Source organism: Oncorhynchus masou, chromosome 31 (genome assembly GCF_036934945.1).
Source record: "Oncorhynchus masou masou isolate Uvic2021 chromosome 31, UVic_Omas_1.1, whole genome shotgun sequence".
NCBI lineage: Eukaryota > Metazoa > Chordata > Actinopteri > Salmoniformes > Salmonidae > Oncorhynchus > Oncorhynchus masou.
In genome coordinates this window covers 90,501,343-90,529,202 of record NC_088242.1, presented here as the reverse complement: position 1 = coordinate 90,529,202, position 27,860 = coordinate 90,501,343, and the positions used below count along the sequence as shown (strand labels likewise).

The 27,860-nt window shown below is 43.2% G+C and overlaps 1 protein-coding gene across 1 annotated transcript in view; it reads left to right on the top strand.

The window, feature by feature from the left end:
- Positions 1-13,119, top strand: part of LOC135525053 (obscurin-like) — a 53,010-nt gene extending 39,891 nt beyond the window's left edge. The window contains exons 44-66 of the mRNA XM_064952818.1: positions 1,609-1,742; positions 1,858-1,997; positions 2,111-2,223; positions 3,495-3,663; positions 4,021-4,108; positions 4,244-4,444; positions 4,732-4,792; positions 5,042-5,119; positions 5,349-5,521; positions 5,637-5,663; positions 5,763-5,915; positions 6,020-6,065; positions 6,184-6,252; positions 6,413-8,177; positions 8,300-8,431; positions 8,521-8,643; positions 8,847-9,014; positions 9,159-9,264; positions 9,487-9,726; positions 9,962-10,179; positions 10,334-10,430; positions 12,013-12,162; positions 12,327-13,119. Of these exons, the coding sequence (XP_064808890.1) occupies positions 1,609-1,742; positions 1,858-1,997; positions 2,111-2,223; positions 3,495-3,663; positions 4,021-4,108; positions 4,244-4,444; positions 4,732-4,792; positions 5,042-5,119; positions 5,349-5,521; positions 5,637-5,663; positions 5,763-5,915; positions 6,020-6,065; positions 6,184-6,252; positions 6,413-8,177; positions 8,300-8,431; positions 8,521-8,643; positions 8,847-9,014; positions 9,159-9,264; positions 9,487-9,726; positions 9,962-10,179; positions 10,334-10,430; positions 12,013-12,162; positions 12,327-12,507 (4,632 nt within the window). The 3' untranslated portion in view covers positions 12,508-13,119. The remainder of the gene's footprint in view (positions 1-1,608; positions 1,743-1,857; positions 1,998-2,110; positions 2,224-3,494; positions 3,664-4,020; positions 4,109-4,243; positions 4,445-4,731; positions 4,793-5,041; positions 5,120-5,348; positions 5,522-5,636; positions 5,664-5,762; positions 5,916-6,019; positions 6,066-6,183; positions 6,253-6,412; positions 8,178-8,299; positions 8,432-8,520; positions 8,644-8,846; positions 9,015-9,158; positions 9,265-9,486; positions 9,727-9,961; positions 10,180-10,333; positions 10,431-12,012; positions 12,163-12,326) is intronic.
- Positions 13,120-27,860: the final 14,741 nt, after the last annotated feature.

The window sequence follows — 27,860 nt, the reverse complement described above, 5'->3', positions numbered from 1 at the left end:
GTATATTGGCCATTTATAGTACAAACCCCAGAGGTTCCTTATTGGTTAAACTGGTTACCAATGTAATTCGAGTAGTAAAAATAAATGTTTTGTCATACCCGTGGTATACGGTCTGATATACCATGGTTGTCAGCCAATCAGCATTCAGAGTTAGAACCACCCTAGTTTATAATATAGGATAAAGATCCCCAAGGTCCACCTCTTACTGATTTCTCATGAGAGACAAGGATAAGTATTGTGTTATCCCAGTTTTATTCTGTGGACAATATAAATGTAGTGTTAACTGACGAGGGATTAGGAAAGCACATGCCATGGTTATTCCTTAGTTTCACCTCACTTCAATTTACCTCAAACCACTTCACTTTATCTCTGTTTTCACACTGTCAGTCATCATTGCCATTCCTCATTTCAATTTGGATTGTCTCATTACCTAGGTTACACTTTCTCTTCCATGTCCTTCCAAACACCCTTGAAACCATAAACACTTCCAGTCACCTACATTAGCAATCAACATAGATATCATATCATTCGTAGTTGTACATATTCATGAAAGACATTGATACACTTTAGTATTGGATGTTTTGGTTTGTGTTTTCATCATGTTTCCATCTTTCAGAAATGAATAGTATTGGAACGGACTGGGTCATTTGCCCCCATTGGACTGATCTTGGTGGATTTCCAAAAAGCTTTTCCAAACAGGAGAAAGAAGGGGCCATAGCTCATTTACATCTAGAAATGTTAACTAGACACATATTAAGCCTGGTCCAAGACTGAAATACACTTTCAATGAAGATTCTCCATTGATCTTGCTTTTTAGTACATGACTAGACTTAATCTGAGCCTGGGTAACCCCCCCTCAGGACCTACTTACATTTAATCCATATCAAACACCATTAAGAGATTTAAGTCACCAAGTACATTCTATTAGTCCATTTATTTAAATACATATGATAGATCACTGGCATTGCAGTATGTATAAATTGCTTTCCTTCATGAGCTATGATTTCACCTCTAAGTAGTTTTCCTTTAGACTTTTGGACACCAATTGATCATGTGACTCCATCCATTCTGTGTAACCCTGCTCTCCATCCCACTTCCTCTGTATTCCCCTGAGCAGGAAGTACCTTACAGAGCCTTCATCATGTAAGTCTTATCATGTTCCCAGTATCACGGACCCAGTGCATGTGGATGGGTCCTCTTCTCTCCTCTCCAACGCATGTCCAGCTAACTCTCCACTCCTACCCATACAAGATGGTCATGTGCTGGGCATTAGGCACTCCTTATGCCCCTCCCCCCCATGTGTCCATGTCTTCCTGTTCATGGGCTGATTTACAAACTATTGGGTGTCCGTCAAGTCTGGAGGTAAGACGTGCACTGGTTATTATGCTTATGTGAGTCTGGAGGTAAGGGTACTGTATGTTCCTAATATTTGCTTTTATCATATTTTTCACATTCTATATTTTTAAATAGACAGTTGTTAACGCCTCGACATGCTTCGCCTCAGTCAGAAGTTGGCATGGCTTCAAAAAATATATTAAACTTAAAGGCCAGCTAATATGAAGTCATGATTTTGGATTCTAAGACTCTAAGAGAACCTAAGGACATCAGTCTGTGAGTGATGCAATTGTGCTTCCTCCAGACTCAGATGGCTGGTCCACTGCCATGGTGAAGCAATGGCTACAGACAGATTTCAGCCCCACATCTATCGTCAAAATGCTCTTCCAGCCTGGATATGCTAAGCCGTGAGTCTACCAGCCAGAACTGTGACACTGTACATTATCATACAACTGCACCGTCTCTCTCTCTATCCCAATATATGTACCGTCTCTATATTTTATCACAATATTTTCTCTACAGAGCTGAGGGTGGCCCAGAGGAAAGGGACCCCACCACCAGAGGCCACGTGGAGGTGCCCCAGTTCCCCAATGATCTTGAGGAAAGACCCGAGGTTGAGGAGGAACTTTATCTCCCTGAGACCATACAGGAAATGCCAACAGGTACTTGTACTGTGCACACTCACACTGCAGTTCATTGTTTTTGTTTTTGAAGTGGCCACTGTTCCTAAAACTTGAATAATCTCACGGAATTACTTAACTTCCTGTTTCCTCAGCTCCTCCCTCCACTCAGGTGCCGGCAGAGGACCTATGTGTGGAGTCTGGCCAATCAGCTACCTTCACCATCATCATCACAGGAAGGCCAACCCCCGAGATTCAGTGGTACAAGGTAGGGAAGCTTCAAACCGATGTGCCTTCTCAATCTAAGACCACCATCAACTGATTCACTGTTATAAATACCTTCATACTAACCTTTAATATGACATGACATGCGCCATATCATTTCAGCATATCTGACACTTATCAAATGAGCAGTAATCTATACTGAACAAAAATATAAACCCAACATGGAACAATTTCAATGATTTTACTGATATAAGGTAATCAGTCAATTGAAATAAATTCATTTGACACTAATCTATGGATTTCACATGACTTGGCAGGGGCACAGCCATGGTTGGGCTTGGGAGGGCATAGGCCCACCCTTTTTGTAGCCAGGCCCACCCACTGCAGAGCCATGCCCAGCCAATCAGAATTAGTTTTTCCAGACAAAAGGTCTTTATTACAGACATAAATACTTCTCAGTTTCATGAGCTGGACAGGTGGCTGGTCTCAGACAATCTGATGGATGTGGAGGTCCTGGGCTGGTGTCGTTACACGTGGTCTACGGTTGCGGTTGTGAGGCTGGTTGGACATACCGCCAATTTCTCTAAAACAACGCTGGAGGCTGCTAATGGTAGAGACATGAACATTCAATTCCGTGACAACAGCTCTGGTGAACATTTGTGCAGTCAGCATGCCAATTGCACGCTCCCTCAAAATTTCAGACATTGTATTGTGTGACAGAACTTTACATTTTAGAGTGGCCTTTGTTGTCCCCAGCACAAGGTGCATCTGTGTAATGATCATGCTGTTTAATCAGCTTCTTGATAATCCATCCACCTGACAGGTATGGCATATCTTGGCAAATGAGAAATGTTCAAATAACGGGACTGTAAACAAATTTGTGTACACAATTTGAGAGAAATATGCTTTTTGTGCGAATGGATAATGTCTGGGTATCTTTTGTTTCAGCTCATGAAACATAGGACCAACACTTTACATCAGGGCTGTCGAACCATCTTGCTGGAGAACTACCCTCCTGTAGATTTTCACTCCAACCCCAGTTGTAACCAACCTGATTCAGCTTTTCAAGCAGCTAATTATTAGAATCAGGTGCGCTAGATGAGGGTTGGAGTGAAAACCTACAGGATGGTAGCTCTCCAGGAACAGGGTTGGACAGTCCTGCTTTACATGTTGCGTTTAGATTTTTGGTCAGTATATATGGATTCTGTTGCCTTTGTAATATTTGGGATCCTCCTCTACTGCCGGGAGTCTGAGGCCCCCTGCGTTGTCTTAGAAGCTGTACCTTATTACTGTGTCACTCTTATATGATTGGAGGATGGAGAGGAGCTGTTGGCCAATGAGAATGTGGAGGTGGTCCAGAATGGTGCCCGCTGCTCTCTGACTGTGCTGTACCCGGAGAGCGAGGATGGTGGCATCTACACCTGCTGGGCCTATAACGACTCCGGACACACATCCTGTCAGGCTCAGCTCACAGTGGAGGAGGGTGAGGCCTCAGGACACACCTACGCAGTTTCTCAAATGATTCCCTTTTCCCTTCTACAGTAGTGCACAACTTTTTGCTAGAGCCATCCCACTGAGTACACACTGGTTGAATCAATGAAATTACGTTGAACCAACGTGGAATAGATGTTGAATTTATGTCTGTGCCCAGTGGGGTATGTCTTTCTGTTCACTGTCCTTATTGTTACATTCATTCAAGCTAGCTGATACCAAACCTTCGGCAGTTTTACCACAATATGCTTGGAAGGTGTGCATCCTTATCTGAAACCTAACACCACATACATGATATTCTCTGTCTGGACTACCTGTGACTGCATGGCCATGGTCCTCTTTTCTGCAGGTCCACTGGAGTCGCAGGAGAGGGAGGTGGAGCTTGGGAAGAGGAGGAAGCTGCTCTCTGTGTATGACGTCCATGAGGAGATAGGGAGGTAAATACAGACTTTTTTGGGGTATATTTCCCAAGTCTGCAGTCAATCTGCAACTGTGGAGACTTACGCTGTCTTTAGCTGTGTCCCAATTATCTAAAATGTCTTCCGTCCTTTGTCTTCTCCCTGTGTCTGTAGAGGCACATATGGGGTGGTGAAGCGGGTTACACACAAGAGGACTGGCGAGGGCTTTGCCGCCAAGTTCCTGCCCCTGAGGAGCAGTACGAGGACCAGGGCCTTCCAGGAGAGAGACCTGCTCTCCCGGTTGGCTCACCCCAGGGTGTCCTGTCTGCTAGACTTCTTCTCTACACGCAGGACCCTGGTCCTGGTCACTGAAGCGTATCCTTCACCATGGCACTTTTAGCCACTTCCACATGCAGTCCTCTGATGAAGAGTGTAATGTAAATAATAAAACATACTGTAGCTTGTGAGCTTGAACAACTTCACCTGCACACCGTGTTTGCGAGTAAAAAAAAAAATCTTTACTATTTTGTCTTTCACATCTTTTCTTTGGTGCGAATAAATAAAACGTCAAACCTGGAGTAGGAAATGGAACATGACGACACAAAAAACCCAAATATGTGCTCAATTTGATCAATGTATATTCTTCTTAATACCATCTATAGCTGCTCTTCTTATGGTCTTCTTGATCATCTGCTGTTGAAGGGATCGGTCAGTGAGATAGAGGTAAAACATTACATCTCTATTCGGTGAAGGGCGGCAGGTAGCCTAGCGGTTAAGAGTGCTGGCTGGTAACCGAAAAGTAACAGGTTTGAATCCCTGAGCTGACTAGGTGAAAAATCTGCCGATGTGCCCTTGAGCAAGGCACTTAACCCTAATTGCTCTGGATAAGAGCGTCTGCTAAATTATGTAAAACACAACATTGTTGGACCTGTTTTGTCCGAACGCTTACAACCTGCCCGTATGGTGTACCAGGTGCAGATGTACGTTCAGCAAATCCTGGAGGGAGTTGGTCACATCCACAGCATGAACATTCTTCATCTGGACATCAAAGTAAGCTCTTCCTACATCCATATTCATAAAGCAGTTAGTATATTTAATTTGATTCTTAATACATACATCTTGTTTTGTGTGCATTGAAACAATTCAGAATGATCATTCACTTGAATGGACAGCTTAGTCATGACATGATCAATTCCCTCACATAGAAATAGAATGAATAGAACAGGCTTTATTAATTCTACTACTATGTTCCCTCACCCACTGTCTGTAATTCACACAGCCGGACAATATCCTGATGGTGTTTCCACCCAGAGAGGAGATCAAGATCTGTGACTTTGGCTTCTGTCAAGAGATGGACACTTCCAGACACCAGTATAGCCAGTTTGGCACTCCAGAGTTTGTAGCACCTGAGATCATACATCAAGACCCTGTCACTATAGCAAGTGACATCTGGTAAGCTAAATGTACTCTCTGTTTCAGTACATCTATGCTACTGTTCGTAACATTCCTGTCATGTGAAGGTACAATGTGATGATTTATCACTACAGAAATGTCTTATCTTTGTTAGGTCCATTGGTGTTGTGGCGTATTTATGGTAAGTACTGATTTGAGGTTTGATATTATATATTAGATTGTCATCATACGTGTAATGCGAGTGAGCGTTGACCGGTGAAATCATGCTGTGTCCTGGCAGTCTGATGTGCCGCTGTCCGTTTGTGGGGGAGACGGACCGGGCCACTCTGCTGAGGGTGGGGGAGGGGACACTGAACTGGGACGCACCTGACCTCATCTACAGGAGCACAGAGGCCCAGGACTTCCTCCGCATGGTCCTGCAGCCAGACCCAGAGTAAGATACACAACCATTGTTGCAATTAATAAATACCCCCCCCCACCCTCGCCGTAAAAATATATCATATGGATATAACTCTAAAATATTTGTTCTCTCTTCAGAAAGCGACCAACTGCATTTGAGTGTCTGGGACATGAATGGTTCCAGGTAAGAGTTATGCAATTTGTTTACTGGTATGTCTCAGCCAGGGTTGACGGAGACGAATGAAATAAATGGAGGAAAAACAATTACTCTTGCCTAACACATTGTCATTTTGGTTACACAGAGCGAGGATGAAACTGATGACATCAACACAAGGGCTCTGAAAGTCTTTATCTCAAGGAGGAAATGGCAGGTACAGTAATGAGACCTGCAGACTTTCAACTCTGTCCAGTGCAGTCTTGTCTCATCTCTCTTTATGCAGTATATACAGTGTTTTCTTAACTGTCTCTTGACAGCTTTGTATGACTGTGCTGTCTTCTCTTTCACCTGCGTTATCTCCCCTCGCAACCCAGCGTTCTCTGACCTGCCTGGGCTCTGTCCTCACCCTGAGGTCCATCCCAGAGCTGCTCGATGCCCCTCCTCGGGAGACCTCTGTCACAGCCCCGCGGGACCCCCACGAGTCCAGCAGCAGCTCAATGAGCAGCGGCTCCTCCTCGGAGTACGACGAGGCCGACGCCTGGGACTTCTTCCACCACTGCACCACCACAGAGGAGGATGAAGATGAGGAGGAGGAGGAAGACTTCGATCTCGTCATGGAGAGAGCCAGGATCCCTGAGCCCTTCGCCAAGCTTAAATTGGACGAAAAGGAGGAGGAGAGGATCATGGAGAAAGAGGAGATGGGAGGACAGAGGATTGTGCTAGAAAGGAGCATAAGCAGGCAGTCCGTAGGGTCCTCGGACACCTCCAGGCAGCCAACCCCCCAGAGGGAGAGGAGGGTCAGCCGAGACAGCAGCCCATCCTTGTACTTCTCAGAGGGTGATGACAGCTCTGTTTCCGGGAGTGAAGGAGGGCGCATCGCCAGGAGCAGCCTGATCCACAGCACCTTCTATGACAGCTCCACGCAGCTCTCGCCCATGTCCGCCCGCCACATGACCCTCAGGGACAAGTTCCAGGCCAAAAAACAGGAGAGGGGCCGCAAACCGCACCGTAGCAGCCTCTCTAGCCGCCTTAACGAGCCGCTCATTGAGTACATGGAGGACGAGGGCGATACCAATCACGGGCAAAGGCGAGGGTCTTTGCAGTCGTCCATGCTCAAGTCTTGCTCCTTCGACAGCGGGGTCGGCCTCTCGCACAATGCACCCCCGCACAGGAGGAGCAGGTCGTTGGACGACTACTCCCGACACTCACCAGGATCCGCCAAACGCAGAGAAGAGGAAGGTGCTTTGAGTCTTAAGGAGGATTTCACTGATGAAGAGGAGGATAAGAGCTTAGTCGTTGCCCCTCCCCAGATCAAAGGTAGAAGAGGTTCAGTGGCAGTGGCTCCTGCACAGCTTATATCCAAGCTTCAGAAACTGGGTGCAAAATTTCCCCATGCTGGTCAAGAAAAGAGCCCTATGCCAGAGCAGGGGAGACCAGGGGAGGAGGAAGTGGAGAACCTGGCTGGCTCGCAGGGCTCCCTGGCTGAGTCCTTCATCCTCGAGCATGGCTCTGAGGCCTCCAGCAGGCTGGGCTCCTGTGAGGATATGTCCCACGGCCGCCCTTTTGCCACACATAGAGGGAGAGCAGGGGATGAGTATGATGACCAGGAGGAGCCCCTGATCTCCCCGTCCCCCTGCTCCCTGCTCCAGGCTTCTGAGGTTGAGGATGGTGAGCAGGAGCCCCAGCACCGGAGAGGCCAACTTCAGATCCCACCGAGAAGGACAACACACCCCAACCAGAACCCAACAGACAGAAATATGGGTCCGGTAGAGAGGAAGGTCCTGCCAGTGAAACCCAGTCCTAGTCTGTCCATCAAGGCCCCAGAGAGGCCCCCAAGGGCCAGAGACACAAAGGCACGACTCCAGAGGCATGCGTCCACACCGGCCCTTGAGGCCAAACCGCCCACGGGGAAGTCTCCTAGGATGTCACCCAAAGTTGGGTTAATGAATCTGTTCCGCAGGCAGTCCTGGGCAGGGCATTCCTACTCCCAATTGGAGGGCGCGGAGCAGGGACCCACACTAGGGGAATTGGAGCCCCAAACCCCCACCATGTCACTAAAGAAAAAGATGAGGGCATCAGCCTCTAGCCTCACCAAGCTGTTCACTAAATCGTCCAGCAAGGAGGACTTAACGAAGGGAGGTGAGCTACCGTACAATTTTGTTTAGTACACTTTTTAAAATGAGATCTCTCTCATGAGGTGGAAACCTTTTTCCAGTTAGTTCTGATGAATCTGAATCTTTATGTTTCTTGGTGTGATGCAGGGCCGATTGTAAAGGGTTCATATCCTGTTCCGCCTGAGCAAGAGGCAAGCCCTGGCTTGAGGAGCCCAAAAAAGAAATCCAAGTTCTTCTCCTTCAAAATACCTAAAATACCTGCATTCAAAAAGAACAAAGGTCAAGTATATATAGACTCAATTTACAATCTATTCAGCAGGATACTATCTCTCTGCAATTCTAAATGTGTCTTGCTGTTTTCTCTCCAGAAATGCCTATCCGCCCCACCAGGCCTGATGTGCACCAGTTGGAGGCAGGTGGATTTTTGCTGGTATGGAGACCGATGCAGTCCAGCGACCCAGTGGTTTACGGTGTTCAGTACAGCACAGATGGTAAAAAAAACACTGCTTACAGATCACACAGAATATTTCAATTTTGTATAAAAATGGATATGGCCAGGTGAAGTGAAGCTACGCTAAACTTAACAAGTTTATCTTGTTAACAACGCTATCTACTGGAGTGGGCAACTGGTGATGACGATCTCAACATGTTGCACGTTAAATATTTGAAACGTCCTTACTCTGTGCTGCCACAGGTGTGGAGTGGAAGCTCTTGTCGGAGGAGGTGACAGACAGTTGCTACGTGGTGAAGGACTTACCCAGAGGAGCAGGATACGTGTTCAGGGTTGGCTGCATCATCAAGACAGGCACAGGACCTTTTAGTGACCCTTCTCCACCTGTTGTTATGGCAACCCATCCTGAAGGCAAGACAATTCTAAATATAGAATTTTGATTTCCTTATGTAAATGTATATGTTTATTGGTGAAAGTCTTTGATGTTCTGTTTTAGTGCTCCCTCTCCCTTGTTGAGTGTGTGGCCAGACATAATACTTCTTCTTTGAACTACAGAGACCCACATTCCCCTCATCCAGACAGAGTCCCCAGGTTCAAAGGGCAGTAGGTCAGGAGGTCAACCTAGCCACAAGACCTACAGCTTCCTCTCGGAGATCAACAGGTACTGAATATCTATACCGGGTTAGGAAAGTTGCAGTTTCTTATGGACGACGTGAATGTGTACTAATTTAGCATATCTAAATTAAAATGTAACCCTTGCACAACAGCATACACATATTTTTCTAAAAGTTATTACACATCTTTACTTCATGCCTGCAAGTAGCCTAGACAGATGTGTGTGCAACGTCTCTCATCACTACTTGCAACATTTTGTCCGTATCAGGGGCCGTTTCAGCGTGGTGACCCAGTGTCAGGACAGCCAGAGCCAGCAGCTGTTTGCTGCCAAGATCACCCCCTGCAGGCCAGAGAAGAGACAGCTGGTGCTCAGAGAGTACCAGCTGCTGAAGAGGCTCAACCACCCCAACCTGGTGCAGCTGCACACAGCGTACATAACCCCCTACTACCTGGTGCTCATCCAAGAGCTGTGTGCCGGCAGAGAGCTGCTCTACAACCTGGCTGAGAGGTCAGACAGACACACCATTGAATATGATCGCTGCCTGCTTTACATTACGACATTACTTAGTAGTGTTTGGGGGTGTTGTGTGTGTTGGTTTGTAGTGTTAGCTGGCTAAGGGGACTTGCATCTTACAGAGTATCAATGGTGGTTAGTGAAAACCACATGCAGAAGATGGGTTTTATATAAACAAAAAGGGACTATACTTCACCTCCCTCCGTCCCTCCCTCCCTCCCCCAAACAGAGACCTGTATTCTGAGCTCCATGTAGCAGAGTTGCTGGCTCAGATCCTGAGTGCCGTGGACTACCTGCACGGCCGCCGCGTTGTCCACTTGGACCTCAAGTCAGACAACATGCTGGTGACGGACTGCAACATGCTGAAGATTGTAGACCTGGGCTCCGCTCAGTCCTTCACGCCCGGACAGACACTCAACATAGAGCATATTCAGGGACAAGAGAAAGGTACAGCAAGAGGATGACTTGGGACGATTACCAGGAAGGATGACTGGGAAGGATGACGTGTTGAACAAAACTATATATTAACTGGCACGTACTGATGGAAACGTTGTAATGTAAAACTCTTATGAAGAATGTTCTCTCTATCATGTTTTGTCAGTTTACATTGTCCTTCCTAAAGCTCCGGAAATCCTTGACGGACAAGGAGTCGGACCTGAGACTGACATCTGGGCTATTGGGGTATTAGCTTTTATAATGTAAGTATAGAAAGACACATGAGGATTAATTTATTTAGCAGTAATTACACTTCTCTGAATGTTTAGAGCCCCGATTGCCCAGGATGCGTCAGTTTGATCCTATATACAAAACACTGAGTATACAAAACATTAAAAACACCTGTGCTTTACATGATATAGACCGACAAAGTGAATCCAGTTGAAAGCTATGATCTGTTGATGTCACTTGTTAAATCTACTTCAATCAGCGTAGATACATGGGAAGAGAAGGTTAATTAAATAAGGATTTTTAAGCCTTTAGATAATTGAGACATGTATTGTGTACAGTGGCTTGCGAAAGTATTCACCCCCCTTGACATTTTAAATACATTTTGGGGGGGGGGGGGTTGTATCATTTAATTGACACAACATGCCTACTGCTTTGAAAATGCTAAATATTTTTCAGTGAAACAAACAAGAAATAACACAAAAATACAAAACTTGAGCGTGCATAACTATTCACCCCCCCTTCCCCAAAGTCAATACTTTGTAGAGCTACCTTTTGCAGCAATTACAGCTGCAAGTCTCTTGGGATATGTCTCTATAAGCTTGGCACATCTAGCCACTGGGTTTTTTGCCCATTCTTCAAGGCAAAACTGCTCCATCTCCTTCAAGTTGGATGGGTTCTGCTGGTGTACAGCATTTATTTTCTTTAAGCAATGGCTTTTGTCTGGCCACTCTTCCGTAAAGCCCAGCTATGTGGAGTGTACGGCTTAAAGTGGTCCTATGGACAGATACTCCAATCCCCGCTGTGGAGCTTTGCAGCTCCTTCAGGGCTATCTTTGGTCTCTTTGTTGCCTCTGATTAATTCCCTCCTTGCCTGGTCCGTGAGTTTTGGTGGGCAGCCCACTTGGCAGGTTTGTTGTGGTGCCATATTCTTTCCATTTTTTTTATAATGGACTTAATGGTGCTCTGGGGGATGTTCCAAAATGTCATATATTCTTTTATAACCCAACCCTGATCTGTACTTCTCCACAACTTTGTCCCTGACCAGTTTGTAGAGCTCCTTGGTCTTCATGGTGTGGTGCCTCTTGCTTACTAGTGTTGCAGACTCTGGGGCCTTTTCAGAACAGGTGTATATATACTGAGATCATGGGACACTTAGATTGTACACAGGTGGACTTTATTTAACTAATTATGTGACTTCTGAAGGTAGATCTTTCACCAGATCTTATTTAGGGGTTTCATAGTAAAGGGGGTGAATACATATGCACACAGAATTATAAAAAATGTTTTTTAAACATTTAACTTTACCAATTTGTACTATTTTGTGTATCTATTATGTGAAATCCAAATAAAAATCAATTTAAATTACAGGTTGTAATGCAACAAAATAGGAAGGGGAATGAATAATTTTGCAAGGTACTGTATAAGAGCGTCTGCTAAATGACTTAAATGTAAATGTCTGTATGTGTGCCATTCAGATGGTGAAGGAGGTTCCAGGAGCACTGGTTTGTGTCAATATTAGGAAGGTGTTCCTAATGTTTTGTATACTCAGTGTAGAGTAATACTGCCATGTATTCCTCTTTTTGTCCTCTGATGTATCCTCCCTCTAACCATCTAGGTTGAGTGCAGATAGCCCGTTCCACTCAGACCTCAACTGGGAGAGGGACAGAAACATCCGGAAGGGGAAGATCCAGTTTGGCCGATGCTACCCTGGCCTGTCAGAGGCAGCAATCACCTTCATGAAGAACACACTGAGCAACAAGGCCTGGTGAGTCTATTGGCCACATCTTAGCCAACCAGGTTCTATACTTATTATTTGAGATAGCCAAGGTACACCCAAAGTTGTTTCATTGAGGGGTAATTGATCGGTAGTGTTAACGTTACAACAACCAGAACCAACCATTTCGGAATCTTTCCGATGTGTTTCCTCAGGGCCAGACCCTCAGCGGCTGAGTGCCTCCAGATCCCGTGGGTACGGGGTGAGTGGGCCACCTCCAAACACAGAGACTCCATCTTGTGTTTCTCCACCGACAAGCTGCAGGCCTTCCTCAAGGAGAGACAGGTGAAACGAGACCAGGTCCGCACCAAGCTGCAAGGCCCGTTCTTCCATTGATCTGCTCTTCCAGTAGACTGTTATGAAATACATGAACTGGACTTGGATGTCTCTTCATAGCCCAGATCCTGGTCACAAATATGTGATGTCTTACAAATGTTAACCTAAAATGGAAACTGGTCAAATGTGTATGTATTAATGGCTGTCTAAAGTTAAGTGTTTGTCTGAATGAGTTTGACTTTGGTTGAATTACAGCATCATGATATCAGGGAAATGTTTAGTTAGATGCTTTATGCAAATACAGTTGCACGAGTTTGATAACGTGAAAACATTGTTCCTTTGAGTTTGCGGAATTGGACATGACAAAAGTTAATATTTCATGAGCTAGATTTGTAGATTTTGTGATTTATTAGCCAAAGCGACAGATAAGAGGGTTCATGTGCCCAAAGCATAGCAAGGGCCCCTACCAGCATAAAGCTTTGTCTCACAAAGAGAGGAACGTTGAAATCCCTATCGGTAGATACATATAGACAGATATTTAAATATACACTGTATAGATATTTAGGAGTGAATTATTTACAAGATTGCAATGTTTGACATGTTTTCAATTGTCTTGTTATATTGTATAAATGGAGAATAAGATCATGAGTAAATCAAGCATTTTTGATGATCGTTTGATTTCATTGAGTATTCCTGTACCTTGTGACAGGTGATGTATTCCTGTACCTTGTGACAGGTGATGTATTCCTGTACCTTGTGACAGGTGATGTATTCCTGTACCTTGTGACAGGTGATGTATTCCTGTACCTTGTGACAGGTGATGTATTCCTGTACCTTGTGACAGGTGATATATTCCTGTACCTTGTGACAGGTGATATATTCCTGTACCTTGTGACAGGTGATGTATTCCTGTACCTTGTGACAGGTGATGTATTCCTGTACCTTGTGACAGGTGATGTATTCCTGTACCTTGTGACAGGTGATGTATTCCTGTACCTTGTGACAGGTGATGTATTCCTGTACCTTGTGACAGGTGATGTATTCCTGTACCTTGTGACAGGTGATGTATTCCTGTACCTTGTGACAGGTGATGTATTCCTGTACCTTGTGACAGGTGATGTATTCCTGTACCTTGTGACAGGTGATGTATTCCTGTACCTTGTGACAGGTGATGTATTCCTGTACCTTGTGACAGGTGATGTATTCCTGTACCTTGTGACAGGTGATGTATTCCTGTACCTTGTGACAGGTGATGTATTCCTGTACCTTGTGACAGGTGATGTATTCCTGTACCTTGTGACAGGTGATGTATTCCTGTACCTTGTGACAGGTGATGTATTCCTGTACCTTGTGACAGGTGATGTATTCCTGTACCTTGTGACAGGTGATGTATTCCTGTACCTTGTGACAGGTGATGTATTCCTGTACCTTGTGACAGGTGATGTATTCCTGTACCTTGTGACAGGTGATGTATTCCTGTACCTTGTGACAGGTGATGTATTCCTGTACCTTGTGACAGGTGATGTATTCCTGTACCTTGTGACAGGTGATGTATTCCTGTACCTTGTGACAGGTGATGTATTCCTGTACCTTGTGACAGGTGATGTATTCCTGTACCTTGTGACAGGTGATGTATTCCTGTACCTTGTGACAGGTGATGTATTCCTGTACCTTGTGACAGGTGATGTATTCCTGTACCTTGTGACAGGTGATGTATTCCTGTACCTTGTGACAGGTGATGTATTCCTGTACCTTGTGACAGGTGATATATTCCTGTACCTTGTGACAGGTGATGTATTCCTGTACCTTGTGACAGGTGATGTATTCCTGTACCTTGTGACAGGTGATGTATTCCTGTACCTTGTGACAGGTGATGTATTCCTGTACCTTGTGACAGGTGATGTATTCCTGTACCTTGTGACAGGTGATGTATTCCTGTACCTTGTGACAGGTGATGTCTTCCTGTACCTTGTGACAGGTGATGTCTTCCTGTACCTTGTGACAGGTGATGTATTCCTGTACCTTGTGACAGGTGATGTATTCCTGTACCTTGTGACAGGTGATGTATTCCTGTACCTTGTGACAGGTGATGTATTCCTGTACCTTGTGACAGGTGATGTATTCCTGTACCTTGTGACAGGTGATGTATTCCTGTACCTTGTGACAGGTGATGTATTCCTGTACCTTGTGACAGGTGATATATTCCTGTACCTTGTGACAGGTGATGTATTCCTGTACCTTGTGACAGGTGATATATTCCTGTACCTTGTGACAGGTGATGTATTCCTGTACCTTGTGACAGGTGATGTATTCCTGTACCTTGTGACAGGTGATGTATTCCTGTACCTTGTGACAGGTGATGTATTCCTGTACCTTGTGACAGGTGATGTATTCCTGTACCTTGTGACAGGTGATATATTCCTGTACCTTGTGACAGGTGATGTATTCCTGTACCTTGTGACAGGTGATGTATTCCTGTACCTTGTGACAGGTGATGTATTCCTGTACCTTGTGACAGGTGATGTATTCCTGTACCTTGTGACAGGTGATGTATTCCTGTACCTTGTGACAGGTGATGTATTCCTGTACCTTGTGACAGGTGATGTATGCACTGAAAGACAAATGAAACACTATGAATGGTACTTTTTATTTGTCTAGCTCCGTTGCATACAAAAGCATACACTACAAGACACACACATTTTCTTTTCTGCAGATGGGTGGCTACAGTAATTGACCTGCGAGTTAAACTGACAACCTCAGGTCTGACCTTTGACCTATGAAAGCTGTGTGTTGAGTGCTTTGGTCCTTACCCAGTCAGTTACATATTCATCCATAAATACTGTTCAATTAGTATAACACCCCACCATACACATCCTTACATTTGGTGTAACATCATTCAGACTACATTATCATTGCTTAAAACCAAGAGAGAAAAATGAGACTACAGAATGGTGTTTTTACTATTTGACCAATAAGAATATAATTAGATTAAGATGAAGACATAGCAGTGTTTACCTCAAAGCTCGTCCGCTAATATGACATTTCACAGCTAAGACACCGTTTTATGCACAACGTTTGTTTCACTACTTCTCGGGTTGTTTGTCCATCATACTGTATGTGAGATGGTCATCGCACAAGTCAAAGGCATTCATCACAAATGTCAAGTCAGGGGCATGTTAAGTATATTATCAAACGTTTAGATTATAATGGCTTTGGCAGTGGTTTCTATTTGTCTACATGGCTCAAGCCCAGTTGGCAGTAAGGTATGAAGTAGACATTAACTTTTGACTATACTCTATACGTACCTTTCAAATGTCCCTTTGTCTTACTCAAAATTCCTCATAAATGACAGACTGACAGACAACCTAAGAGTTTTAGACCATCTTCTTGAATCTTAGGTGCATACAGTAGTACGCGTTCCTGTGGATATCCCCACAGTCGTCATATGGCAACCTTCAGAACGTTCCCTTTTGTGGCTAAATCGAAATTAGCTGGTGTCAAATGTTGGTTTATGTATCGCCTGTAAGGTACCAGGCAAGAGGAAGACTGGGACGCTCTTACTGTAGTTCCTTACGACTTGATGCCCTCCTGAACTCTCATTATTTCCTGTTGAGGGAGGAGAAAGTGCTCAACATTTGGGTTGGAGCTCTTAACATGGTAATACAAAGGTGAAATTACAAAGTATATTAGTTACATACTGGAACAAGGACTTGTAATAACATAAAGTAGATCATGAGTAATTAAACATGAGAATTAACTGTCAGCGAGGGGATCTAATTACAGAGTCATTTTTCAAATTGTGTAATAACCAATAAACACTTAAAATGAAATTAAAATTGCAGGTTTTGCCTTGAACATGTCTGACATGTCCCATTGAGAAAGACATGATAATATATATAGTTATAGAACATACTATATACAAACACTTCTCCAACATGGAATGCATGTATCTAGTCATCCACACCTCCTGTATCTACTCTTTATACTGTCATTTAAGACTCACCTCCTTAAGAACACTTTGCAACTTCTCATAGGACTCATCCAAGTCATCGTTGACAATGACAATGTCAAACAATCCAGGCTCATTGCCTATAACAGAAGAGTGAAGAAACAAAAATGAAAACTCATTGTCGACAGGCATGCAATGGACTGTCCTTAGTTCAAGTCACATCCCTCAAACATTTGTAGCTTTAAAACCAGTTTACGTAGGACAGTAAAGAGGAACTACACTCCTCCATATTTACATAGAACAGTATGGTGGACCAACACTCCTCCATGTTTACATAGGACAGTATGGTGAACCTACACTCCTCCATGTTTACATAGGACAGCATGGTGGACCTACACTCCTCCATATTTACATAGGACAGTATGGTGGACCTATACTCCTCCATGTTTACATAGGACAGTATGGTGGACCTATACTCCTCCATGTTTGAACCTCCACTCCTCCATATTTACATAGGACAGTATGGTGAACCTACACTCCTCCATGTTTACATAGGACCTACACATCCTCCATATTTACATAGGACAGTATGGTGGACCTATACTCCTCCATGTTTACATAGGACAGTATGGTGGACCTATACTCCTCCATGTTTACATAGGACAGTATGGTGGACCTACACTCCTCCATATTTACATAGGACAGTATGGTGGACCTACACTCCTCCATGTTTACATAGGACAGTATGGTGGACCTACACTCCTCCATGTTTACATAGGACAGTATGGTGGACCTACACTCCTCCATGTTTACATAGGACAGTATGGTGGACCTACACTCCTCCATGTTTACATAGGACAGTATGGTGGACCTACACTCCTCCATGTTTACATAGGACAGTATGGTGAACCTACACTCCTCCATGTTTACATAGGACAGTATGGTGGACCTACACTCCTCCATGTTTACATAGGACAGTATGGTGGACCTCCATCCATGTTTACATACAGTATGGTGGAACCTACAGTTTACATAGGACAGTATGGTGGACCTACACTCCTCCATATTTACATAGGACATATGGGACCTACACTCCTCCATGTTTACATAGGACAGTATGGTGAACCTACACTCCTCCATGTTTACATAGGACAGTATGGTGGACCTACACTCCTCCATGTTTAGGACATAGGACAGTAGGACAGTGGTGGACCTACACTCCTCCATGTTTACATAGGACAGTATGGTGGACCTCACTCCTCCATGTTTACATAGGACAGTATGGTGGACCTACACTCCTCCATGTTTACATAGGACAGTATGGTGAACCTACACTCCTCCATGTTTACATAGGACAGTATGGTGGACCTACACTCCTCCATGTTTACATAGGACAGTATGGTGGACCTACACTCCTCCATGTTTACATAGGACAGTATAGTGGACCTACACTCCTCCATGTTTACATAGGACAGTATAGTGGACCTACACTCCTCCATGTTTACATAGGACAGTATGGTGGACCTACACTCCTCCATGTTTACATAGGACAGTATGGTGGACCTACACTCCTTCATGTTTACATAGGACAGTATGGTGAACCTACACTCCTCCATGTTTACATAGGACAGTATGGTGGACCCCCCTTGGGTTGTGCCGTGGCGGAGATCTTTGCGGGCTATACTCAGCTTTGTCTCAGGATGGTAAGTTGGTGGTTGAAGATATCCCTCCAGTGGTGTGGGGGCTGTGCTTTGGCATAGTGGGTGGGGTTATATCCTTCCTGTTTGGCCCTGTCCGGGGGTGTCCTCGGGTGGGGCCACAGTGTCTCCTGACCCCTCCTGTCTCAGCCTTCAGTATTTATGCTGCAGTAGTTTATGTGTCGGGGGCTGGGGTCAGTTTGTTATATCTGGAGTACTTCTCCTGTCCAATTCGGTGTCCTGTGTGAATCTAAGTGTGCGTTTCTAATAGGACCTGAGCCCTAGGACCATGCCCCAGGACTACCTGACATGATGACTCCTTGCTGTCCCCAGTCCACCTGGCCGTGCTGCTGCTCCAGTTTCAACTGAACCGCGGCCCTCCATGCCCCAGGACTACTTGACATGATGACTCCTTGCTGTCCCCAGTCCACCTGGCCGTGCTGCTGCTCCAGTTTCAACTGTTCTGCCTTATTATTATTCACCATGCTGGTCATTTATGAACATTTGAACATCTTGGCCATGTTCTGTTATAATCATAGAAGAGGACACCCCACATAGCCTGGTTCCTCTCTAGGTTTCTTCCTAGGTTTTGGCTTTTCTAGGGAGTTTTTCCTAGCCACCGTGCTTCTACACCTGCATTGCTTGCTGTTTGGGGTTTTATGTTTACATAGGACAGTATGGTGATTTGACCTATACTCCTCCATGTTTACATAGGACAGTATGGTGAACCTACACTCCTCCATGTTTACATAGGACAGTATGGTGGACCTACACTCCTCCATAACATAGGACAGTATGGTGGACCTACACTCCTCCATGTTTACATAGGACAGTATGGTGGACCTACACTCCTCCATGTTTACATAGGACAGTATGGTGGACCTACACTCCTCCATGTTTACATAGGACAGTATGGTGGACCTACACTCCTCCATGTTTACATAGGACAGTATGGTGGACCTACACTCCTCCATGTTTACATAGGACAGTATGGTGGACCTACACTCCTCCATGTTTACATAGGACAGTATGGTGGACCTACACTCCTTCATGTTTACATAGGACAGTATGGTGGACCTACACTCCTCCATGTTTACATAGGACAGTATGGTGGACCTACACTCCTCCATGTTTACATAGGACAGTATGGTGGACCTACACTCCTCCATGTTTACATAGGACAGTATGGGACAGTTTATGGACAGTGGTGGACCCTACACTCCTCCATGTTTACATAGGACAGTATGGTGGACCTACATATTTACTCAGTATCCATCCATGTTTACATAGGACAGTATGGTGGACCTACACTCCTCCATGTTTACATAGGACAGTTTATAGGACAGTATGGTGAACCTACAGTCCTCCATATTTACATAGGACAGTATGGTGGACCTACACTCCTCCATGTTTACATAGGACAGTATGGTGAACCTACACTCCTCCATGTTTACATAGGACAGTATGGTGGACCTACACTCCTCCATGTTTACATAGGACAGTATGGTGAACCTACACTCCTCCATGTTTACATAGGACAGTATGGTGAACCTACACTCCTCCATGTTTACATAGGACAGTATGGTGAACCTACACTCCTCCATGTTTACATAGGACAGTATGGTGGACCTACACTCCTCCATGTTTACATAGGACAGTATGGTGAACCTACACTCCTCCATGTTTACATAGGACAGTATGGTGGACCTACACTCCTCCATATTTACATAGGACAGTATGGTGAACCTACACTCCTCCATGTCAATCCGTGCTGCCTCCAGGCGGCTCTGGATTTTTTCCTCCGTCTCCGTCGCTCTACCCCTCAGGCGCTCTTCCTGTACACATTAATGTTCCCCAAGCATTTTCAGTTTAAACATTTCAAGAACAAACTTTTCATGTGGCCATCTGAGGTCTAGCAAGCATGCAAAAAGTTCAACTGCATAGTAGAAGAATGGCAGGCAACTAGATTCAGCCGTAGGCTGCTTTTTGTCTGAGCAAATGGTTATTTATCCGGAACATAATAATAAATATACACTACTGTTCAAAAGTTTGGGGACACTTAGAAATGTCCTTTTTTTTAAAGAAAATAACGTTTTTTCCATTAAAATAACAGCAAATTGATCAGAAATACAGTGTAGACATTGTTAATGTTGTAAATGACTATTGTAGCTGGTAACGGCTGATTTTTTTATGGAATATTTACATAGGTGAACAGAGGCCCATTATCAGCAACCATCACTTCTGTGTTCCAATGGCACGTTGTGTTAGCTAATCCAAGTTTATCATTTTAAAAGGCTAAATGATAATTAGAAAACCCTTTAGCAATTATGTTACCACAGCTGAAAACTGTTGTGCTTATCAAAGAAGCAGTAAGACTGGCCTTTTTTTAGACTAGTTGAGTATCTGGAGCATCAGCATTTGTGTTACAGGCTCAAAATGGCCAGAAACAAAGTACTTTCTTCTGAAACTCATCAGTCTATTCTTGTTCTGAGAAATTAAGGCTATTCCATGCGAGAAATTGCCAAGAAAGTGAAGCTCTCGTACAATGTTGTGTACTACTCCCTTCTCAGAACAGCACAAACTGGCTCTAACCAGAATAGAAAGAGGAGTGGGAGGCCCAGGTGCACAACTGAGCAAGAGGACAAGTACATTAGAGTGTCTAGTTTGAGAAACAGATGCCTCAAGTCCTCAACTGGCAGCTTCATTAAATAGTACCCGCAAAAAACCAGTCAACATCAACAGTGAAGAGGCGACCACGGGATGCTGGCCTTCTAGGCAGAGTTCCAAAGTAAAATACATATCTCAGACTGGCCAATAAAAGGAAAATATTAAGATGGGCAAAAGAACAGACACACTGGCCAGCATCCCGGAGTCGCCTCTTCACTGTTGACGTGGAGACTGGTCTTTATGGGTCCTCAGGGCAAATTTGTTCAAGATGAGGAAAGACACCCACATATACAGTTTCAGGTCAAACGGGGAGGCGGATATCAGGATTGAAGACTTCTTACAACAGCAATACCTATAAGCCAATTGGTGCCATTCTTTTTGATTAAGTTACTCATGGCCTCTAGTTTCTGTGTGGCAAATTATCAAAAAAGTGGCCAATCTATGCTGTGAACCCCTAATAATTTGTACACTACAAATTGGCCACAAATAATCTCAAATGTATTATGTATTTCACAATAACATAATTTAATACCTCAATTATATTGAGACACAATCACATATGTCTTTCAATTTATCCATGGGTATAGTTGGGAACAGATTTTATAAATTAAAATCATTAGCTGAATTTCTGGTGATTTTACAGTCTGCTTTGTCCAACAACAGATTTCTTCTATTTGTTTGCTTAAAACTTTGGGGGCCAAATAATATTGCTTGCGAGCCTAATTTGTCACCTGTTGTGGAACCTTGCAGTAGAAGAACGCTGTGCAATGTATGGTTGTGGACTCTTACCAGGACCTCAATGGAGGGAGGCTGAATTGAAACATAGATGGGGTCCAGGTCAGTTTCCTTGATGTGTCTCACTCCCGCAATATCCACATCCAAAATACAAATGAGGCCCTTGGCCCTCACGTCCTGTACAGCACACTTACTGTGGAGAAAACAAACACAGCTATGTTTAATTGCATCTACGATTCCGCTGAACAAACTATAAAATTACACCACTGATTATCACCGATTCATACATAGGGGCGGCAGGTAGCCGAGTGGTTAGTGCGTTGGTCCAGTAACTGAAAGGCTGCTAGATCAAATCCCTGAGCTGACAAGGTAAAAAAAAAAAAAAAAAAGCTGTCATTCTGCCCTAGAACAATGCAGTTAAACCACTGTTCCTAGGCTGTCATTGTAAATAAGAATGTGTTCTTAACTAACTTGCCTAGTGTAATAAAAGTTTTTTTTTAAATACTGTAAGACATTTTGGTGCAAACCAAAAGTTCAGAAAATGTACTCTACCTTGTTCCATACAGGTTGCCAGAAAACTCATTAGTCTCAATGAATTCTCCCGTGTCAATATCCTCCTGCATAACCTCCCTGTTTGTGAAGTGGTAATCTTGAAACAGACAGGAGAGAAGAAGAAACAGTTAGTAATCAGTCATGCAGGATGGAGTTCTCTCAAATGAATGAAGGGTAAACTCAGGGTAAAATAGATGTATAATGATTAGTATTCAGGCACTAAAAAAGGGTGATAAAGAAAAAAATGCAAGGATAAGTATGGGTAGATAGACATGTTTATTCACATCATTACAGGCAATTAGGGAAATGAACATTGACATCACTAGAAGCAAATCACACAATGAATGACCCCCAAGTACGAAATGTGGAAGGTGATTAGAAACGGGCAAAAAAGACACATTGTCTGGATGCAAGAGGAACAGTATATATACACAGTACAGTATATAACAGTTTAGTAGGAGAGAGGGTGTACAGGGAACATCAAACTAACACATTACTGTCCCCTACCATTGGGATTATTTTATTCCTCTACAACATCACAGTCACAGTGGATCTAACACATTGGGGGGAACCATGTAGGGAACACAGGACAACCTGGTCACAATCACTTCAACAGGGACAACAATGCTCATAATGAACCTACAGCTACTCATATCAACACATGCACATTAGCATTGCAACATAACAGGTGTGTTCAGATTGAGAAGGAATCCCAGGACATTCAAATACAATATGTCCAAGTAAATTAGATGTCTCACTGGGAAAAGAGGACTGCGATAGATGTAAATAAAGGTGGAAATACTCTCTATGAAGGTCCTAGTAATGCTTTCTAATGGCAAAATTATATATTTAAAAAAATCTAACTAATAGACAATCACATTAGACTGAATCCAGCAAAGCTCATAGTCCTGGTAGTGCAGTTACTGCGTTATTTAAAAAAATCTAAATATATACAACTAGAGCTCAACTGAAGACATCAAGCCTCAACTCTCTCCATTATCCATATTCTTGGGGGGAAATGGAATACATCAAACAGCTATCTTCCTCAAAAACTGTTATTGCTTAAGTCGTAGGAAATCACGTAGATGTATTGATCAAATTAATAGAATAGTAGTGAGGATATCTGCCTTGACAACGGGACCAGATTGTGCTTGCAGCTATGATCCATACTTTCAATTAATATTACTGAACTGGAGTATATGAAATATCAAACAAAAGGCTTTACTATGAAGCCTATCAATCTCTACAGAATGTTGTGATGCTAATGGTGGGTACATACAGTAACAGACATTTTATGGATGTGACAACTTTTTTTGGGGGGTCAACTGAGGAATCACAGGGGGCTATTTTCAAAAGCTTTTTACCACAAAGTGCAAACTGGCATTTGTATTCCTGAGAATATTAGATGTCTTTTTACCATAACTAGTATGCACTTGGTATTGTTTAGTTTGGTCACTCTATACTGTGAAGATGAAAGTAACCCCCATCAATCTCTCTTCACAATGTTTTTATGAATGGCATTTAGACTTGATGGATAGAACACAAAATTAAGAGGAGATAGCTACACCTGCAGATGAAACAGACGATAGGACGTCTGCTAGGGGCAGTAATGTAGCCCCCAGAAGCATAGGTAGACAGAACAGGCCTACGGAGAAAACAAAAAAAAGGCACAACAAATCATGTTTATTGCTGTATCTTATAGGGGGATCATTTGGAGAGCCACTGGTGCAGTTCACTTGAGTTAAGAAGCATGGGAGCTTTAGTGTCAGTCGGAATGGAGCACGCTGGGTTATGTAGGTGAAGAGGTGGTGTGAAGGCTGTGCACAAAAGAGGGCAACAAGGTAGTGATGGAGTTCTGTAGGTACAGAAAAGCTGTAAGTTACAGGTTTTATATAGTTGAAGAGGAAAGTTTACATACACCTCAGCCAAATATGTTTAAACTCAGTTTTTCACAATTCCTGACACTTATTCCAAGTACAAATTCCCTGTCTTAGGTCAGTTAGGATCACCACTATTTTAAGAATGTTAAATGTCAGAATAATAGAAGAGAGAATAATTTATTTCAGCTTGTATTTCTTTCATCACATTCCCAGTGGGTCAGAAGTTTACATACACTCAATTAGTATTTGGTAGCATGGTCTTTAAATTGTTTAACTTGGGTCAAGCTTCTAGGGTAGCCTTCCACAAGCTTCCCACAATAAGTTGGGTGAATTTTGGCCCATTCCTCCTGACAGAGCTGGTGTAACTGAGTCAGGTTTGTAGGCCTCCTTGCTCGCACACGCTTTTTCAGTTCTGGCGACAAATTTTATATGGGATTGAGGTCAGGGCTTTGTGATGGCCACTCCAATACCTTGACTTTGTTGTCCTTAACGTGTTTACGCTACATGTTCCCCAAGGGCACCCCCCCCACCCCCTCAACTCAAAAAGTGGCGCACAGAATGCAAACATATTCTTAGAAATATTTAACCTCCACACATTAACAAGTCCAAAAGCTCAAATGAAAGATAAACAACTTGTTCATCTGCCCAGCGAGTCAGATTTCTGAAATGTTTTACGGTGAAAACATTGCACATATGTATGTCAAACCACCACAAAGACACAGACAATATGTAGCCATTTTGTCGAACAAAAGATGCAATCACAAACGCAGGATTAAAAGAAAAATAATTCACTAACCTTTTGAAAATCTTCATCAGATGACAGTAATAGGACATGTTACACAGTACATTTATGTTTTTTTCAATAATATGCAATTTATATCCATAAATCTCCGTTTACATTGACGCCAGAAAATGCTAAAAAATGCCCGGAGAAATTATAGATAACTCCGCCAGATAACGCCAGATAACAGCAATTCACATCATAAACTTTGACTAAATATACATGTTCTACATATAGTTAGAAAGATACACTGCTTCTTAATGCAATCGCTTTGTCACATTTCTTTTTAACGTTACAGAAATCGTTTACTATTCAATAATCTGAGACGGCGCTCAGACATAAGCAATATTTCTCCGCTATGTTGGAGTCAACAGAAGCACAAAATTACAACATAAATATTCCCTTACCTTTGATGGTCTTCGATCAGAATGTAGTGGAAGGAGTCATACTTACCCAGAACAGCGTTTGGTTTCAAGTCGTGTGTCTTTGTATTAGCAAATGCGACAAGTTCCAGCTGAAATGCATCCAAAATTACTTCTGGTCCCGAGGGGTTGCGCATCAAAACTTCAAAATTACATATTATATGACTAAACTGGTCAAACTAAGTGCAGAATCAAGCTTTAGGATGTTACAAAACAATTGGCGATTCGACCGGACAAAAGCAACTCCTCTCAGACAATCTGGAATGAAGGAATGACTGTGTACAATTCGCGCCAGAACGCGCATCTATTTTCTCGCAACACCCAGTATTTTGCCTGCCAAAGGGTCAAAGCTCGCGGGATGTGCACAATTAAACGCTCTACTGATAGAAGACATCTCGCGGAAGACATAGAAACTGTTCCCAGATCCATAGCTGGTTGGGAAGGGTGGGGGCGATGACGTCAAAGTTGGCCCAACTTTCCTGATGAGAAAACTAGTTTGGGAGATTGGCTGCCCTGTGAGTTCTGCTATACATACAGACATAATTCAAACGGTTTTAGAAGCTTTAGAGTGTTTGCTATTCAATAATTATTATTATATGCATATATTAGCAATTTTGGACAGATTTTGTTTCAGTTTACGCATCGCATGCAATTCATCCAAAGGGGGCAGTATTGTCCCGAGCCTTAACAGGTTGCCATTTTGACACAACTTTGGAAGTATGCTTGGAACCATTGTCCATTTGGAAGACCCATTTCCAACCAAGCTTTAACTTCCTGACTGATGTCTTGAGATGTTGCTTCAATATATCCACATAATTTTCCACCCTCATGATGCCATCTATTTCGTGAAGTGCACCAGTCCCTCCTGCAGCAAAGCACCCCCACAACATGATTCTGCCTCCCCCGTATTTCAAGGTTGGGATGGTGTTCTTCGGCTTGCAAGCCTCCCCCTTTTCCCTCCAAACATAACGATGGTCATTATGGCCAAACAGTTCTATTTTTGTTTCTTCAGACCAGAGGACATGTCTCTAAAAAGTACGATCTTTGTCCCCATGTGCAGTTGCAAAACGTAGTCTGGCTTTTTTATGGCGGTTTTGGAGCAGTGGCTTCTTCCTTGCTGAGCGGCTTTTCAGGTTATGTCGATATAGGACTCGTTTCACTGTGGATATAGATACTTTTGTACCCGTTTCCTCCAGCATCTTCACAAGGTCCTTTGCTGTCGTTCTGTGATTGATTTGCACTTTTTGCAGAACGCGTCTCCTTCCTGAGCCGTATGATGGCTGCGTGGTTCCATGGTGTTTATACTTGCACACTATTGTTTGTACAGATGAACGTGGTACCTTCAGTCATTTGGAAATTGCTCCCAAGGATGAACCAGACTTGTGGAGGTCTGCAATTTGTTTTTCTGAGGTCTTGGCTGATTTTTTGATCTTTTGATTTCACATGATGTCAAGCAAAGAGGCACGGAGTTTGAACGTAGGCCCTGAAATACATCCACAGCTGCACCTCCAATTGACTCAAATGATGTCAATTGCCTGTCAGAAGCTTCTAAAGCCATGACATCATTTTCTCGATTTTTCCAAGCTGTTTAAAGGCACAGTCAACTTAGTGTAGGTAAACTTCTGACCCACTGGAATTGTGATACAGTGAATTATATGTGAAATAATATGTTTGTAAACAATTATTGGGAAAATAACTTGTGTCATACACAAAGTAGATGTTCTAACCAACTTGCCAAAACTATAGTTTGTTATTAACAAGAAATGTGTGTAATGGTTGAAAAACGAGTTTTAATGACTCCGACTTCAACTGTATATAGGGGGTCCCGTGGGGATCAGTTAGTAGATCGTCGTGCTTGCAACGCCAGGGTTGTGGATTTGATTCCCAAAAGCCATAAGAATCTTGTCAACACAAATGACTGGATTCTGTAATGTAAAGTATCTCTGTAATATGTCATGCAACTACATGCATTATATGTACTGCATTTCCTGCAGTCAAATGACCTAGTGGCCTCATAGGTGAAACGTTATTAAAATTGTTCATAATTTCATAATTAATAAACATTATTTAAATGTTTCCATGCCAAAGGGTTCTGTGATGTATATAAATTGTAATATTGGGATGAAAACTATAAATGGAATACATTTCAACTCTACAATGCCACCCGGAAAGTATTCAGACCCCTTGACTTTTTCCAAATTTTGTTATGATACAGCATTTTTCTCAAATGTATTAATAAAGAATACCTTCAGCAATCTGCACACAATGACAAAACGAAAACAGGTTTTTAGGAATGTTTTCAATTTTAGCAAAAAAATACAACAGAAATACCTTATTTACAAGTATTAAGACACTGTTATGAGACTCGAAATTGAGCTCAGATGCATCCCTTTCCCAATAATAATCCTTGAGATGTTTCTACAACTTGATTGGAGTTCACCTGTGGTAAATTCAATTCATTGGACATGATTTGGAAAGGCACACCACTGTCTATAAAAAGGTTCCACAGTTGACAGTGTATGTCACAGCAAAAACCAAGCCATGAGGTCAAAGGAATTGTCCGTAGAGCCCAGAGACAGGATTGTGTCCTCCATCATTCTTAAATGGATGAAGTTAGAAACCACCAAGACTCTTCCTAGAGCTGGCCTCCTGGAAAAACTTGGCAATCGGGGGAGAAGGGCCTTGGTCAAGGGGGTGACCAAGAACCCGATGGTTACTCTGACAGAGCTC